The 16,269-nt window shown below is 40.6% G+C and overlaps 1 protein-coding gene across 2 annotated transcripts in view; it reads left to right on the top strand.

Annotated features, from left to right (window-relative positions):
• Positions 1-835: 835 nt before the first annotated feature.
• LOC131221129 (threonine synthase, chloroplastic) overlaps positions 836-16,269 on the top strand; it is a 32,422-nt gene continuing 16,988 nt past the window's right edge. For both annotated transcript variants that reach the window (XM_058216279.1, XM_058216278.1), the window contains exon 1: positions 836-2,601. In XM_058216279.1, coding sequence (XP_058072262.1) covers positions 992-2,584 — 1,593 coding nt within the window. In that variant the 5' untranslated portion in view covers positions 836-991 and the 3' untranslated portion in view covers positions 2,585-2,601. The remainder of the gene's footprint in view (positions 2,602-16,269) is intronic.

Below are 16,269 nucleotides of genomic sequence, written 5' to 3'. Positions count from 1 at the left end.
TGGTGATAATGATGCCTACCATTGAAATCTTTTGACATTCAATTTTATATTTGTTTGCCATTTGACCATTTCATAAGGTCACATGGGCTGGCCGAAGGGAAAGCACAGACCGCAGTTTTAACAAACAACAGCTTCATGTAAAACTTACTAGGCTCTCAAATTTTCAAAGGTAGTTATTTAATCCTTACTGTGTGGTCCACATAAGCCTTAGATCTACCTTATTTTTAAACTAGTATCCTAAAATGATATAAAAATAATAGATCGCGGTGGGGACAAAATCCATACATCACGTGGCCGCTCAGAGCCCCTGCCGGATTGCCTGTACTCGGGCACAGAGATATCTCTGTGTCCGAGGCTGTGTGGGGTCTACAGAGATTTCTCTGATAAAACCGCTCCGTTCATCTGTTTTGAAAGACCACAATTGGACGGGATACTAAAAATAAGGGAGATCTAAAACTCAGGTGGGCCATACCAACAACACTGTGGGAACAGCAACTTTCGCTGTTGAAAACTTCTGGAGCGGACCATGATGTTTATATTCCATCCAAACCGTTTATAGAGTTATTACCACTCAGGTAAACTGTAGGAACAAATATCATGTGATACAAAACTTCTGTCATCGTCGAGCGTTCAATCCATAATGTTTCGTTTTGTATGGCCCACCTGAGTTTTTTATTTGCCTGATTTTTAAAATCCTGTCCTAATGTGGTCTTTAAAAACAGATGGACGGAGTGGATTTGTCATAGAGATCGATATGGCCGCACACAGCCCCGGCCAGGGTCACAGGCAATCCGCACCCGGGTTAAGTGTCCAATCCGTGTACATCCTATATACTTCGCCATCGCCCGCCAAATGCAAAGACTCTCGCTCTTTCTGCGCCGCCGGAACTCTCCTTCCCTCTCTCTCTCTCTCTCTCTCTGACAGCGCGGGCGCCATTTTGCCAGGCAGAGAGAAGTAGAAAGCTAGAAAGCGAAGAGCTTCGTTGGATAGAATGGCTGCAGCAGCATTCCATCCTCTCTTACAATCCTCTCCTTATTCTCTCAGACCCAAGCACAAACACGTCATCTGCAATCACAAACCCCATCGCCTCACCATCTCCTGCTCGTCCTCCTCCTCGGCCCCACCAGAAACCGCCCCCGAGCCCCACCACCGCCGTCGCCCCGCCGATGAGAACATCCGTGAAGAGGCCCGCCGGACCAACTGTTCTACTCACAACCACGGATTCTCCGCCAAATACGTCCCGTTCACAACCAGTGTTTACTTCTCATCTTCTGAAGAGTCCTACTCCCTCGATGATATCATCTACCGTAGCCGTTCTGGCGGTCTCCTCGATGTCCGCCACGACATTGAGGCTCTCAAGAGGTTCGACGGGGCCTACTGGAAGTCACTCTTCGATTCCCGGGTCGGAAAGACGACGTGGCCCTACGGCTCTGGCGTCTGGAGCAAGAAGGAGTGGGTCCTGCCGGAGATCGACAGTGACGACATCATCTCTGTCTTCGAAGGCAACTCTAATCTCTTTTGGGCCGAGCGGTTTGGCAAGGAAGTTCTCGGGATGAATGATCTTTGGGTCAAGCACTGCGGCATTAGCCATACTGGTAGCTTCAAGGACCTTGGCATGACTGTTCTTGTCAGCCAGGTCAATCGCCTCCGCAAGATGGGTCGCCCTGTCCTGGGCGTTGGGTGCGCCTCCACTGGTGACACGTCTGCTGCACTTTCTGCCTACTGTGCTGCCGCTGGCATTCCTGCCATTGTCTTCCTCCCGGCCAACCGCATCTCAATCGCCCAGCTCGTCCAGCCGATTGCCAATGGGGCGTTTGTCCTCAGCCTGGATACTGACTTCGATGGTTGCATGAGGCTGATTCGGGAGGTCACAGCGGAGCTCCCAATCTACCTCGCCAATTCGTTGAATAGCCTGAGGCTTGAAGGGCAGAAGACGGCTGCAATTGAGATCTTGCAGCAGTTCGATTGGGAAGTTCCCGACTGGGTCATTGTCCCTGGCGGTAATCTCGGAAACATATATGCATTCTATAAGGGGTTTAGAATGTGCCAGGAATTGGGCCTCGTGGATCGAATGCCAAGGCTTGTGTGTGCCCAGGCCGCAAATGCCAACCCCCTCTATCTGCATTACAAGTCAGGTTGGACTGATTTCAAGCCGGTGAAGGCGGGATCCACTTTTGCGTCCGCGATACAGATTGGAGATCCAGTTTCGATTGACCGGGCTGTGTTTGCGCTCCAGAATTCGAATGGGATTGTGGAGGAGGCAACTGAGGAGGAGCTGATGGATGCCATGGCCCAGGCAGATCTTGCTGGTATGTTTATATGCCCTCATACGGGGGTTGCTCTGTCGGCATTGATCAAGCTTAGACATAGTGGGGTGATCAGGCCTACGGACCGGACAGTGGTTATTAGTACGGCGCATGGTTTGAAATTCACGCAGTCCAAGATCGATTACCATTCCAATGAGATTGCTGACATGGCTTGCCGGTTTGCTAACCCCCCTGTGGAAGTGAAGGCGGATTTCGGTAGTGTTATGGATGTTTTGCAGAAAAAGCTCAAACCTTTGAGTGCAGCTTTGAAGAACTAGTCTTCCCAATGGAGTTTGTAAGTTGAGATTATGCACTCACATCTATTTATTGCGTACTTCTCTTGTAGGATGCGGGACTAGACAGGTTGTTAGGATTTGATTGTGAGTAAATGGCGTGCAATGCCAAGCTGGTATTTTAAAGAAATTTATGCATTTTTTTCTATATACCTGATGACTTTGTTACTGTAGGAAAGTTATTATATTTTTATTTGATCTTGAAAACATTCCAAAAATTGCATTATGTGGTGACTGATGACCAGTTTCAACTATATCCTATATGCAATGGCTTTCAGTATGTCAGAAATGCATGTTTTCGTTAGAGAATGCAGGTTTCGATTGGATTGAGCATTCCAGCCATTGTTGTTGCTATTTACTTGAAGGAATTCAAAACTGCCCACTAGTTGGAAGAGAAAACCAGTACTTCTAATCTTTACTTTGATATGATACGCTTCTCTAAGTTTATGTCTAAAATGGAATGGTGACCTATCCTTTTGAGGCTGTCTCTCTAATCGAGAAAATCAACAACATAATTTAGAGTATATTTTTCTTGCTCTCATCTTAATGGAGGATTTTTTTTCAAGACTATCCAGCAGATCTATACTTGATTGGTTGTTGATCCCACCCCTTCCTTGTGACATGAAATAGCAAGAAAATCATCTACTTCTTCTTCCTCTCTCTCTCTCTCTCTCTCTCTCTCTCTCTCTCTCTCTCTCTCTCTCTCTCTCTCTCTTTTAAGGGTTAATACGTATGATGCACCCAAAGTTTGAAGACTTTGTGTAGGAATGGTGGATGGAGAATTCCCTCGTTGGTACTCTTGCATGGACCCCCTTTATTCCTTTGGAAATGGAGCAAAGAGTTTCTAGAAGTCCCAATGTTGTAGAAGGCTGAAATAATGATCTTGGATGTGGACAGTGAAAAATTGTCAGTGGGTACTTGGATTTCTGGTTAACCACAGTATCCTATCCGATGTATAAATGGACTTTGAGCCAAATTTTATAATGTGTTTGGATTCAGGTTTAACGTCTAGAACAGATTATGTATGATTGTTGGTTAGGTGTCGGTGGTTACCTGAGATGAGTTAGTGTTATTACCTTTTGTTTTCATTTACACTTTACCCATTTAACCTTTTATGCTAGCTACCCCATTATGCATAAATACATTGGAAATATATTTTAAATAAAGAGAGAATTAAAATTGAATATGAATATATATTATCTCTGTCCAAATCTTGAGTGCTAATCCTGTATTCTTCCTCATCTCTTATTCACCCTAATGTAGCCCTATCCCTAGCTTAACTACCCTTGATGTTGTCGTCCTCACTAACTGACCTTTGATACTGTCAATCCCCACCAATTGCCACAACAAATCCTCCCTTAAAGATGATGCTGTCGTTTTCTCTGCCACCAACAGTGCTCAACATCGATGTCAGTCTCGTCCTTGTCCTCTTGCTCGCCTTTTGCTATTTAAGGCCAGAGGAGACTTGTTTCTCCTCCTTAACTGACCCTCAACATGATTGTCCCCACCAGCTGACCCTCCACACTATGGTCCCCACTGACCACCACCACCACCACCACCACCGACCTTCCCTCAAAGACTCTTCCCTGCCTTTTGGCATTAAATGTCAAAGGTGACTTGCTCCACCTGGCTTTGTGGCATTAAAGGTCAGAGGAGACGGACTTCTCCTCTTCATGCTACTGGCCTTTTGGCATTAAAGGTCAGAAGGGACTTGGCTGTTGAGCCTTGCACTGTGGTATTCTTTTTTACTGGGGGGGGGGGGGGGCGCGTCAACTCAAAATTTGTCAACTACAATACGCTTATTGTAATTTGTTTCTCACTCAAGAATTTAAATCTATGTGTCTTCTAAGAAGATTGATGATGTTCATGTAATATTACTTCCAATTTTGGCAATGCTGGTTTTCACTCTACCAAAGTAGCTTTTGTATCTTGTTAGCTAATGAATTGATTGATTTGGTGGCTGATGGTTCTAATTCAAAAGTAAAAATTGTGAAGTTAGATCTAAGGAAACTGGATATCCAAATTGCACGCTCTTTCCCTTGTATGGACACTCCAAAAGGAGCTTCAAATCAAAGCAAGATTTTAGATCTCAGATTTGGGGTGCAACTTGTCTTGCATCAAAATAGTATCTGTAGTAAGCCAAAATTGAGGGAAAGTTTTTGGTGCTGAAAAAAAGAAAAAGAACATGAAAAGGGGACGATGTAAAGTGTTTGAGAAGTTCAAGAGACTTTATCAATGCCTCATGTTCTTCATCGTATATCAGAGAGTTTATGGCATCAAGGTAGATGAATGGGGGAGGGGAGAGAAGGAGAGAAAGGAAAGACTTGTCTTGTTATATTCACATGTTCCCACTCCCTTTCTATCATTAATAAAATTTTCATAATGATAAAACTGCCCAACTAGCACAATACACGCATGTACATGTAGTGTCGGCCATACTTCCAACACTGTGTGCCATAATGAATACAAAAGTAGGGGCCACTCACACATAGATCTGATGGACCATACAATTGTACGACCCACAATACATCAACACTCTTCCTCAAGTTGGTGAATGGATGTAATTGATGCCCATCTTGGAATAGCTTGCCTATACTAACTGCGTCAAGCACTTAGGTGAACATATCTACTAGTTTATCTTGAAGGTTTAACATATGGAGTTGAAATTTTGTCGTTGGAGACCTCATAGATGAAATGGCAGAAGACCTTGATGTGTTTGATTCTTTCATGAAACACAACATTACTACCGATATGTGAAGCCCCTGATTGTCATGGTGCAATTGCTTAATTGTTCCACTATGAATCCCATCTCGTGTAGTACAATCTTAATTGTTGCACTATGAATCCCATCTCTTGTAGTGAAGTCCTTAATCATATTAGCTCATAAGTAGCATGAGCCATGTCACTGTACTCTACTTTTGTACTAGACTGAGCCACATAGCTGCTTTTTTTTACTTTTCCACATGTCTAAACTTTCACACTTCTTTCAAATAGAGATTCAGCTCAATCTACAATAGAGTAGCCTTCAATATGAAGATGATTGTTATGCTTGTATACGATTTCTCTCTATGGGGCTCCTTTGATATACTGAAATATGTACCACTAGTGCACCCTTGGAGCATGCATAAGTTGATTCACAATGCTAACATCATACATTATATGTGCATACTGGTCAAGTTAATAAGTTTATTGACTAAACCTGCGATATCTCCTCGAGTCTTTAGCCATTTCCCCTTGATGACTTGCCAACTTATAGTTTAGATCCATGGGTGTATCAACAACAAGGTATTTTGGCAACGGTCCAAAGCGACAAGGCTTAAGGAGGGGGGCAAGAACACAGTTTTTTTTCCATAAGAGTTGCTGGCGCTCGGGCTAGGGCTAATTCGATCTTCAGCGTGATGGTGGATGGTGAAAGGGTTGAGAAGAAGTCAAAGGTGTGCGATGCAATCATTACCTACTACATGGATCTCTTCACAGGCGAGAGGTGGGTGTGACCACGCCTTACCAACTTGTCGTTCTGTTCCATCCTAAGAGGAAGTAGGTTCAGGGGATAAGCCGATCTCCAAGTGAGAGGTTAAGGTGACTATGGAAGCTTGGGACAGGGATAAGGCCCTGGGGTCAAATGGCTTCCCATTGGCCTTCTTTAAGGTTTTCTGGGAGACAGTGAAGCTTAATGTTGTCAGCTTTGTTGTGGGATTTTTTGAGAGGGGCCACCTATCAGTTAAGTTGGGTGCTTCTTTCATAGTGATAATTCCAAAAAAGAAGGGAGCCAAAGGTCTTGGTGACTTTAGATCAATAAGCCTCATTGGGAGCCCATATAAGATTTTGGTGAATATCCTAGCCTTTAGATTTCGAACAGTCTTAACGGTTGTCATATCTAACGTTCAAGGTTCTTTTGTAGTTGGGAGATAGATTCTACATACTGCGTTGATTGTGCACGAGTACTTTCATTCAAGGCATAGAGAAGGCAAAAAAGGAGTGGTTTGCAAGTTGGACTCCAATAAAGCTTATGACCATGTAGACTGAGACTTCCTCAATTATATTTTAGGTTTGGTGGGATATGGGTAGAAATGGAGGAGTTGAATCCAGGAGTGCATTCATTCAGCTACGTTCTGCATCCCATTTAATAGGACACTTAAAAGGATTCTTTACATCTTCGAGGGGGCTTCATTAGGGGGGACCCGCTTTCGCTCTTCCTATTTGTGGTAGTGGTGGAGGCTCTAAGTAAGATGATAGATAGAGGCGTAGATGTGGGTCTTATCAATTGTTTTAGAGTGGAGAAAGCCGAGCTTTAGATTTCACATTTGTAGTTTGCAGATGATACCATTATCTTTGTGATGCAGATTAGGAGAAATGGATAATTTAAGAAAAAATATTAGATGTTTTGAAGCGGTGTGAGGGTTAACATACGAAAGAGTGAGATTTTAGGGGTGCGAACACCCTTGAAGGAGGTGATGAGGTTACCAAACATTTTCGGGTATAGTGCGGGGTCGTTTCCATCAACCTACCTTGGACTCCCCTTCTTTGTTTGCAACCTAGCTCTTCAACTTTGGCATTCAATTATTAAGAAATTCAAAAGGAAGCTTTTGAGATGGAAAAGTTGACACCTCTCCTTGTGTGCCAGGCTGACTTTCGTCAAAGCAGCTTTGTCAAACTTGCCTCTTTATTACATGTCTTTGTTTAAGTGCCCTATGGTGGTTTTGGATATGTTTGAGGAGGGAGTTCTTGTGGCAGGGATTAGAAGAAAATAAATTCCACTTGCTAAAGTGGGTGGTCTATTTGTCCTTCTCGGAAGGGGGTGCGGGCATCTGGAAATTGGAGCTTATGAACTCGGCGCTGCTTGGCAAGTGGTTGTGATGCTTCAGATCAGAAGAAGGCAATTCGTGGAGAGGAGCAATTGCGAGCAAGTACAGTCTTCAGGAAGGAGGACGGGGGACAAAAGAGTCTTCATTAAAAAGGGCCCCGACAATTTGGAGGGCAGTTTCAAGGATGGGACCCAAGTTTGAGGGCGTTGGATTTGGGTTGGGAGATGGGCAAGGATCCGTTTTTGGGAAGACTGTGTGGATTGGGGAGAGGATTGTAGAGAGTACGCTGAAGAGTTCCATTGTTTGGTGGCTTGGAATAATTTATCTAAGACCGGAAAGCAGCTAGTTACTCATTTCATGGATGGTTGCAACCCACTATTGTAGATTAGTTAGGATTTAACCAGTGTCAGGCAAGCCGCCTTGGTTGAAAAGAGGATAAAACTAGGTATGGTCGCATGGAAGCTTCTAATTAAGCCTTTGGTATTCGGGGTAGTAATAGTAAGTCTGTAACGGATTCAAGTCGGGCAAAAAATATCAATCTAGCATCTAGGTCAGTTCTAAATGATGACGCAGTAAGATGAATATGTCCGAATAACATCTAGTGCTACAAATGCAATGGAATTGGGCATATTTCCTTCAATTGTAGGAAGCGAGAAGTCAATTTGGCCGGTACATTTAAAGGGGTTGTGGAGGAACAATCAGTTGATGCCATCGATGAATGGTGCAGATTATGATACTGACAATGGGGACGACGGAATATATGGTGATGGTTCCTAAGACGATGATTCGGAAGGCTCTTCTTACACCTAAGTTGCCTAAAGAACAGGGTATCCCAAATCGGTTACGTTTTGGCTGTAACGGCCGATACGTAATGGTAACGACGGTTACCGTTACGCGATACGGGGCTGAAACAGAGGTGCAGAAAACGGAACCGAAACGGCCGTTACAGGGCCATAACGGTCATTACAAGGCATAACGGCCATTACGAGCCCGTAACAGTTGTTACGGACAGTAACCCTAAAAGAAAAAACGAAAAAAAAAAAGGAAAAAGAAAAGAAAAAACGAAAAAAGAAAAGAAAAAACAAAAAAAAAAAAAAACAAAAAAAACTAACCTTATTCTCGCTTCTTCTTCTTCTTCTTCTTCTTCTTCTTCTCCGCAGCGCTGCTGCAATTCATCGTGGCGCTGCTGCAGCTCCTCGCGGCGCGCTGTAGCTCCTCCTCCTGCTTCTTCTTCTTCTTCTTCTTCTTTCCCCTTTGGTGCAACTCCCTCTCCATCGTTTCTTTTTCCCTCTCGTTTTCTCCTTCTCTCTCGTTTTCCCTTTCTTTCCTTCTCATTTTTTTATTTTTATTTTTCCCTCTCATTTCTCTCTCCCTCTGTCGCAGTCTCAAAAAAAATGAAAGGGGGGTGTGGCCGGACGTGGATTAGATACTGACAGGTTAGTAGCGAGTCGGCTACTGAAGTGACATCACTAAGTTCTGTGGGCCCCACTATGATGTATGTGATGTATCCACACCATCCATCCATTTTGAGATATTATTTAGGGCGTGAGCCAAAGAATGAGGCAGATAAAAAGATGTAGTAGACCCCACCACAGAAAACAGTGGGGAGAGTGATTCCCACCGTTGAAACTATCTTAAGGCCCACCATAATTTTTATTTGAAATCCAACCCGTTCAAAAGTTTAAAAAGACATGAAATAAGGTAAAACACAGATATCAGCTTGATCTAAAACTTTCGTGGCCTTTAGAAGTTTTTAATGGTGGGCGTCACTGTCCCCACAGTTTTCTGTGCTGGGGTCCACTGGAACTTTGGATTTAACTCATTCTTTGGATATTGCCCTAAAATGATCTCTACAGATGGATGAAAGGTGTGGATATAAAACATACATTATGGTGGGGCCCACGGAACTTGGTGACGTCACTTCAGTATCGTGTCTCGCTACTCAACCTGTAGGTAGCTAATCCGCGCAGCCACGCACCTTACTTTATCGGTAGTCTGTGACGCATGCCGCTTAGTGCACTTGCACTATTTTAGTGCATGCGGCCCACCTTGATTTATGTGTTGTATTATATATCCATGCCACCCATCAGTTTTTTCTGATCATTTCAAGGCATAGTCCCTAAAAGGAAGCAGATCCAGATCTCAAGTGGACCGCACAGTAGGATTGCATGTCCACTATGCACTTGCATTGTTTTTGTGCATGTGGTCCACCTTGATTTATGTGTTATATTATATGTCCATGCCACCCATCAGTTTTTCTTGATCATTTCAAGGCATGGTCCGGATCTCCAGTGGACCGCATGGTAGGATTGAATGCCCACTGTTAAAAACCCATTATGACCCATTAGAATGTTTATTTACCATTGAAACTGTTGATAAGGTTGCATGGACATGGATCAAGGAAAACACAAGTCGCAACTTAAAAAATAATATTAACAAATAATAATAATAATAATAATAATAATATAAGTTTTAATTGTGAGAATTCAATCCCTATTGTCTGGTCCACCAAAGATTTGGATTTGCCTCATTTTTTGGACCATGCCGTAAAATGAGTTGGCAAAAAGGATGGACAACATGGATATACAACAAATGCATCAAGGTGGGTCCTATGTTCATTGTGTCATTCACTAGTGGTCCACCTAAGATTTAAATCTACCTGATTTTTTGGATCATGCTTTAAAATGAGTTGGCAAAATAGATTGACGGCACGGATATACAAATACATCAAGTTGGACCCCAATTTCAAGGCCTCACCAACCAGTGGTCCACCTTAGATCTGGATCTACCTCATTTTTGGACCATGCCTTGAAATGATTTGATAAAACAGATGGATGTCATTGATATACAATACATACATCATGGTGGGCCCTATGTACATGGCCGTAAAAATTGTCCATGAGGCATACGTTAACTCAAAATTAATAAATTAAATTATGGCACTATTGTTGCCAAGTCACAATTCCAAAATTAAATTGTTTAAATGATTCTCACCGTTAATTTGCAAACACTTGTTTTTTTTTAAATATGATCATTTGATATTTTTCATTCTTCATTATTCAATAAATATCCACCAATCCATTAGTGAGATAAGTGCTAATAGATTACATGAATTTAACATTGATTTGGGGTATCGAATGATTCACTAAATCAGCTCTAAATCGACAACACTATATTTACTTGAATATAATTTCAAATTTTTTCTTAAGATTTATTGTGAAGAATTATATTAATTTGTTAGATATATGAATTACATAATAGGACATAAAAGTCCCTAGATTGTATATTGAAATAAAACGTACACAAGTCATTAGGTATGTAATATACCAATACCTACCTACAAATATGAAATATGAGATATTTTGGTATTAGATTCATTCTAATTAATTTATATTGATATTATATAGTTAGATAATTAAATATAAAAGATCTATAGCAAATAGTAGGTCGTTAGGTTCATAAATTCATCAGGCAGACCAATACAACTTCTCACCAGAGAGTGGACTGTTACACCACCATAAACATGTTCCAAATTATAAATGAATGCATATTTGGAATGCTTGTAATATTCTGAATTTAATCCATATTTTTTTGGCAAAAAAAATTTGCACCGTTACGGGCTGTTACGCCCCTGTATGTATCAGTATCAGTGGGTACTGTTACGCCAACTAATACCGATAAGGAATACCTTGCTAAAGAAGATGATTGGTTGTAGACTAATATATTTTGCACGAGTTGTACAGTGAATGGCAAAGTTTGTGGGGGTGAACGTTAACGGTGGTATCTATGAAAATGTCATCTTTGAAGAGGTAGTAGAAAAGCTCTAGTTGAAGACTAAGATGCATCCAGTTTCATATAAACTTGCTTTGGTTTAAGCAAGGTAGTAATGTAAAGGTTTCTTATTGTTGTTTAGTTTGATTCATGATTGGTAAAACTTATCATGACAATATGTGGTGCGACATAGTCTAAGAGATGGATGTATGCCACATATTATTGGGTCGACCGTGGTAGTGCGATTGACGGACCATTCACAATGGTTGGGAAAATACATATGCCTTCATTGAAGATAATTGAAAAATAGTATTGAAAACCATGAGAGAGGGTCCGGGCAATGTTCGAAATATCAGTATTGCGTTATGTATCGCATCCTTGAGATACAGATACGTATCGGTTATTGCACGGGATATATCGTTTGTATTGGTTAATTTATTACACTTTTCGGAAACATTGGGAAAATGGTTGAATTTTTCAATGAAACTTCAGGGATTGTTAAAAAAGACCTTAATACACACTTTTAAATCATAACATCTTTAAAAAAAATTGCACATAATAGGTTTCCTTTGTGTACGGTCCTAAGCTATGCGCTTTCCAACCGAAATAATGCAACTATATGCAAATTGAATGGATAACGTTTAGAGTGTACGTGATGATCATTTCATCAAACATTCCTAAATACTTCAAAATTACTCTCAATTGATAGCTGGTTGAGGGGAAATTTCAAAAAAAATAATATTAAAAATGATTGTTATTTTCTGAAAATTGATGAGGACTTAACAAATCAGTAGATCAACCCTCATACATGCTTGATTTCATGTTTGGAGTGCAACATTGCAAGCAATTTGGGAGAAATTTTGAAAATTTTCCAATTTTCCCCAAATCAGACCACCTATACTCAAATTTCGAAATTGGAGTGTATGTGATGATCATTTCATCAAATACTCATAACTTTGAAATTCGTCCCAATTGATAGCTGATTGAAGGGAAATTTTGAAAAAAAAAGAAGAGGAGAACGTGAAGAACCAATAGATATGGAAATCAAAGCTCCAACTCCATGATTTTTCGTGCAAAACATGAAGAACCAATGAATTTATAACCATTTGATATTGATTTAACATAATTTCAACAAAAAAAAGATCGGAAATTGAAAATGTTCACCAGATCGAACATGTGGGATATATCGGCACAACCTATGTTTCATATCGCACAGGTGGGATACAAGATATATCGTGGGATATATTGGCCAATATCGTTGATATTTAAAATATTGGGTCCGAGTAAAACCAGCAACCATAGGAGACGTCAACCTTCTGCCCCATGCCGGGTTTGCAACAGATAGATGATGTCAGTAAGTAGTTTTTGAAGAGGGAGATCTAGTGTGCGCCCATATGATGAAAGAAATGTTTGGGTTGGGCACTCACAAGTTAAAAGCAAAAAAAGATTTGGGCTATGCAGGATCTTGAAGCGGATTAATGATAACGTCTATCGCATTAAGCTACCACATAGAGTGACACTTCTAATGTTTTCAATGTTGCTGATCTTACACCATAGAGAGCAGTGGACAACGGATAATGAGGATGTGGGCTACCTAATGTGGATGGATCGGGCTGATGTATTTGTCGAGTTTTTGGATCAATTAGAGCGTGGACAAGGGCCTAAATATTTTTCATAATGGGTCAAATCGAGAGACCTATCAATGGACCACACATTGTGGTATTCTTGATACACTTTCAGGTCATAAAAGGGTCTTTTGGTGGCATTTTCCTTTAGTTCCGAATTTTATCTTATTTTTGGGCGAATTTTGGTTTTTTTTGCGTGCTCATGAGCTTAAGTAAATAGGGATATTTTAATATTTTTCCTTTAAAATAAGATTGTAGGGTTGCGATTATAACATCCAGCCCATAGTTTATGCTTGATGGAAGGCTCAAATTAGTGCTAGGGCTTCTCCTTTGTTTTCCTTCATATGAAAGCTCAATAAACAAAAAATGTTTAGTAACTTTTGGGATATTTTTTAATCTTCTCTACAAACCTTGGGCTAAGGTTTGTTCGATTACATGTTTTCACACATGGGGCATATGATGTAGGCCATCATAATTGGTGAGAGCTTCGATTATTCACTGGTTATTGCATTGTTTTTCCTTTTCCAGTAGTAGAATATCTATTTTTGGATTGGGTGTGGTGTGTTTGGGCATGATTTGGTTCTAAGGTTTTGTCACGCCCCGAAATTCGGATACAGAGTGTGCACCCTCAGACCCGAGTTTCGGTCCATGACACGTACACTGAGTGTACTTAATTCAATCTTCGTATAGTTGTTTAGAGGCACAATTTAATGAATTCTAAGTTCGCATCCAATTTTAGCATCCGTTAATCCATGTTTGTATTACCTTCCTATAATTTCCATCATCATATATTCAAAACCACATCGTCTGAACAGGAATCATCTGAGCTCACTCATTTGAAATTTCATTCAACAAAAATAAAATAAATTAAAAATAATAAATCAAATATTTTTCAATGATCATCATATTTATGTACAAATAGATATAAAACGAAATCAAACTCCTAAATGAGTCATTAGTTCATCATAGCATGTTCATCTTTTGCCAAATACGACACATGGTCCCGCGATTCATCTGGGAAACGGTCTTCATTTTATTCCTGTTTCATTCGTCTCTATACGGTTATCAATCCACAACGTCAGCTGGCTAGGCTAGTGAGTGAACCCATCATGGTTCATACACGTCATAATTAAAATAGAAATGTATGGATGTTATGAAATGCATGGATGCATGAATGCATCAAGTGGGTAGATCCGTCCACTTGCTAGAGTTGGATTCCATCAACCCGCATCTCCCCTCGTTGGGTAGGCTTCCACATATTGTGGGCATCCAGGGATGGTCCCCTAGGTCACCCGGTACTGTAAGTACCTACGGGTCTTCCAGGGCGTGCCCCCAGGATTCAACGCAGGTGCGCTATGCATGACATGAATGAATGAAAATGATCGATGCATCATATTAGCATGTTGTCACATATATCATTATGTTATATCTATAGAATTTCAAGCTTAAAAAAATACAATAAAACAACCAATACAAAGAATTGCACTCAACATATCAATCAAACAACTACTTTAAGTACGACGGAGAGGAAACAGGTTGGGATCACTCACCTGTACTTGGTAGAGGTAAATCCATTGAAAATCGTAGATGTCTAAATCTAGGATCCCTAATGAATAATGTAAACGAAATCATGAATTGATCTAATTTAGAGTCAATTTATATGGTATCGGATCCGATGAATCGAAAAATTTATTGATTAGCAAATATAATGATTGCGATTCAATTTGATTGGTGTGGACCACCCGGTGGTTAGATCACTCCAAATTTTGAGGCCTTGATATATCTTAGCCTTAGGAATCATATGGTCAACATGGATCTAATCTAATTCAACCAGGCAATCCCACACCAATCTCTATAGCAAGAGATTTTGCCTAAGATTTACTATTTTCATCACATGCATCAATAGGCCGATGCGATGAACGTGTGGTCAATCCAACTCGTTCATTGCATCGATCTTAAAGAATAATTCTAAATTATGGGAGAATAAAATTAAAATATCCATCACTAACCTGTATCAAATGCGACTTAAGGTTTTTTCATTTCTCTCTTGTCTTTCCGCCAAGAAGCATTTTGAAAAATGGAGGTTTTTAAAAAAAGCTTCGGACTCAATTCTGGAAGTTTCACTAACAACCAAAGATATGGCCTGGATTTGATGATATCGAGTGGTTAGGATTTAACTCTTCCAAGTTCTTACTCGAAACAACCCACCAACTAGAAAACATACGTAAAGACTGCATAAGGATGTATTTTGATTTAATTAGGGTCCAGAGATGATGGAGAACATCTCATATGGATGGTCGAGATTTAATGGATGAGTTTAATCAAGTAGACGGTTATGATTAACTAATGAATGGCTCAGATTAAACAACAGGAGTATCTCCCAAGGATAAAGGAGAGTCGATCTTGAATAGGGAGGGAAAATAGGTAGTTTCTGTTTCAAACTTTGCTTGTGTTGGATAAAACTATTTTTTAGGGAATTGTTTCAAAGGAATTCTTTCATGCATGCATGTGCCTTTCAATTGATGACATTCACTAACATGTTATGAGAAATCCACTCCGCCCATTTACTTTGCCTTGTCATGTTAGTATATGGGTCCAAAAATGTAGTAGAACTAGTACTCGAGTAGTCCGCTTCATGAACGGTTTAGATGATAAGATAGAATGTTTTTAAGAATCAGTGGCTGATAGTGTTAGTGAGGAAGATGAGTTGGTTTTAATGGCAGATTTTGTCCAAGGACATTTATTTGAGTTGTTTCTTGTGGACGTCTCGGATAGGTCCCACCGTAGTTGTGGTGTCCACAAATCAAAGGTCGGTGATGGCTGGCTTGGTGGGTTCACGGAAGATTCGTTTCGAGTGGTTTTTGTGCTATGCCCCAGTAGGTCGAGAAAATATGATATTAAGATTGCTATAATCAGTTCTATAATGTGCTTGGGGATTTGCTAATTATCTGGAGGTTACAGGAAGGATTTGTATTAATGGTTCATGATCTTTAGTTTTAAATTTCAGTTTGTACATGAAAAGCGGAAGGAGATAATGTTACGTGCGGTCGTTCTCCGCACATGAATCTTGATCCCTAACTGAGATCAACGTGGATGACTGGGATCATAGAAGAAATCTTCTCAATGATTCAAGGAAGAATCCCGATGGAATAACTAGGAATGAATATTTCTGTTTTGGTGAGGGAATATGGAACTTTGTTTAGAACACAATTGGTGCGGCCAGTTGCCTCGAGTTGTTTGATCATGTGGGGTCCAGCGTGGTGGTTTTTGGTGAAATCATATATGTCCATGTGATTTGTTGAGTCTTGTTAGGATAGAGTTTAAGAAATGGAGCAGATCAATTATCCGTATGGTCTGCATGATAGGATAGGAAATCGTGAAGATTAAGTCTGGATTGTTAACAGTTTCTTGGCTAGCAGGTGAATGGCCTAGATCATGCATGTGTTGGCTTCACATACGGTAGACGGAC

Source organism: Magnolia sinica, chromosome 12, assembly GCF_029962835.1.
Source record: "Magnolia sinica isolate HGM2019 chromosome 12, MsV1, whole genome shotgun sequence".
Taxonomy (NCBI): Eukaryota; Viridiplantae; Streptophyta; class Magnoliopsida; order Magnoliales; family Magnoliaceae; genus Magnolia; species Magnolia sinica.
Note: the sequence above shows the minus strand (reverse complement) of the source record. Positions and strands in the feature narration are given on the sequence as shown.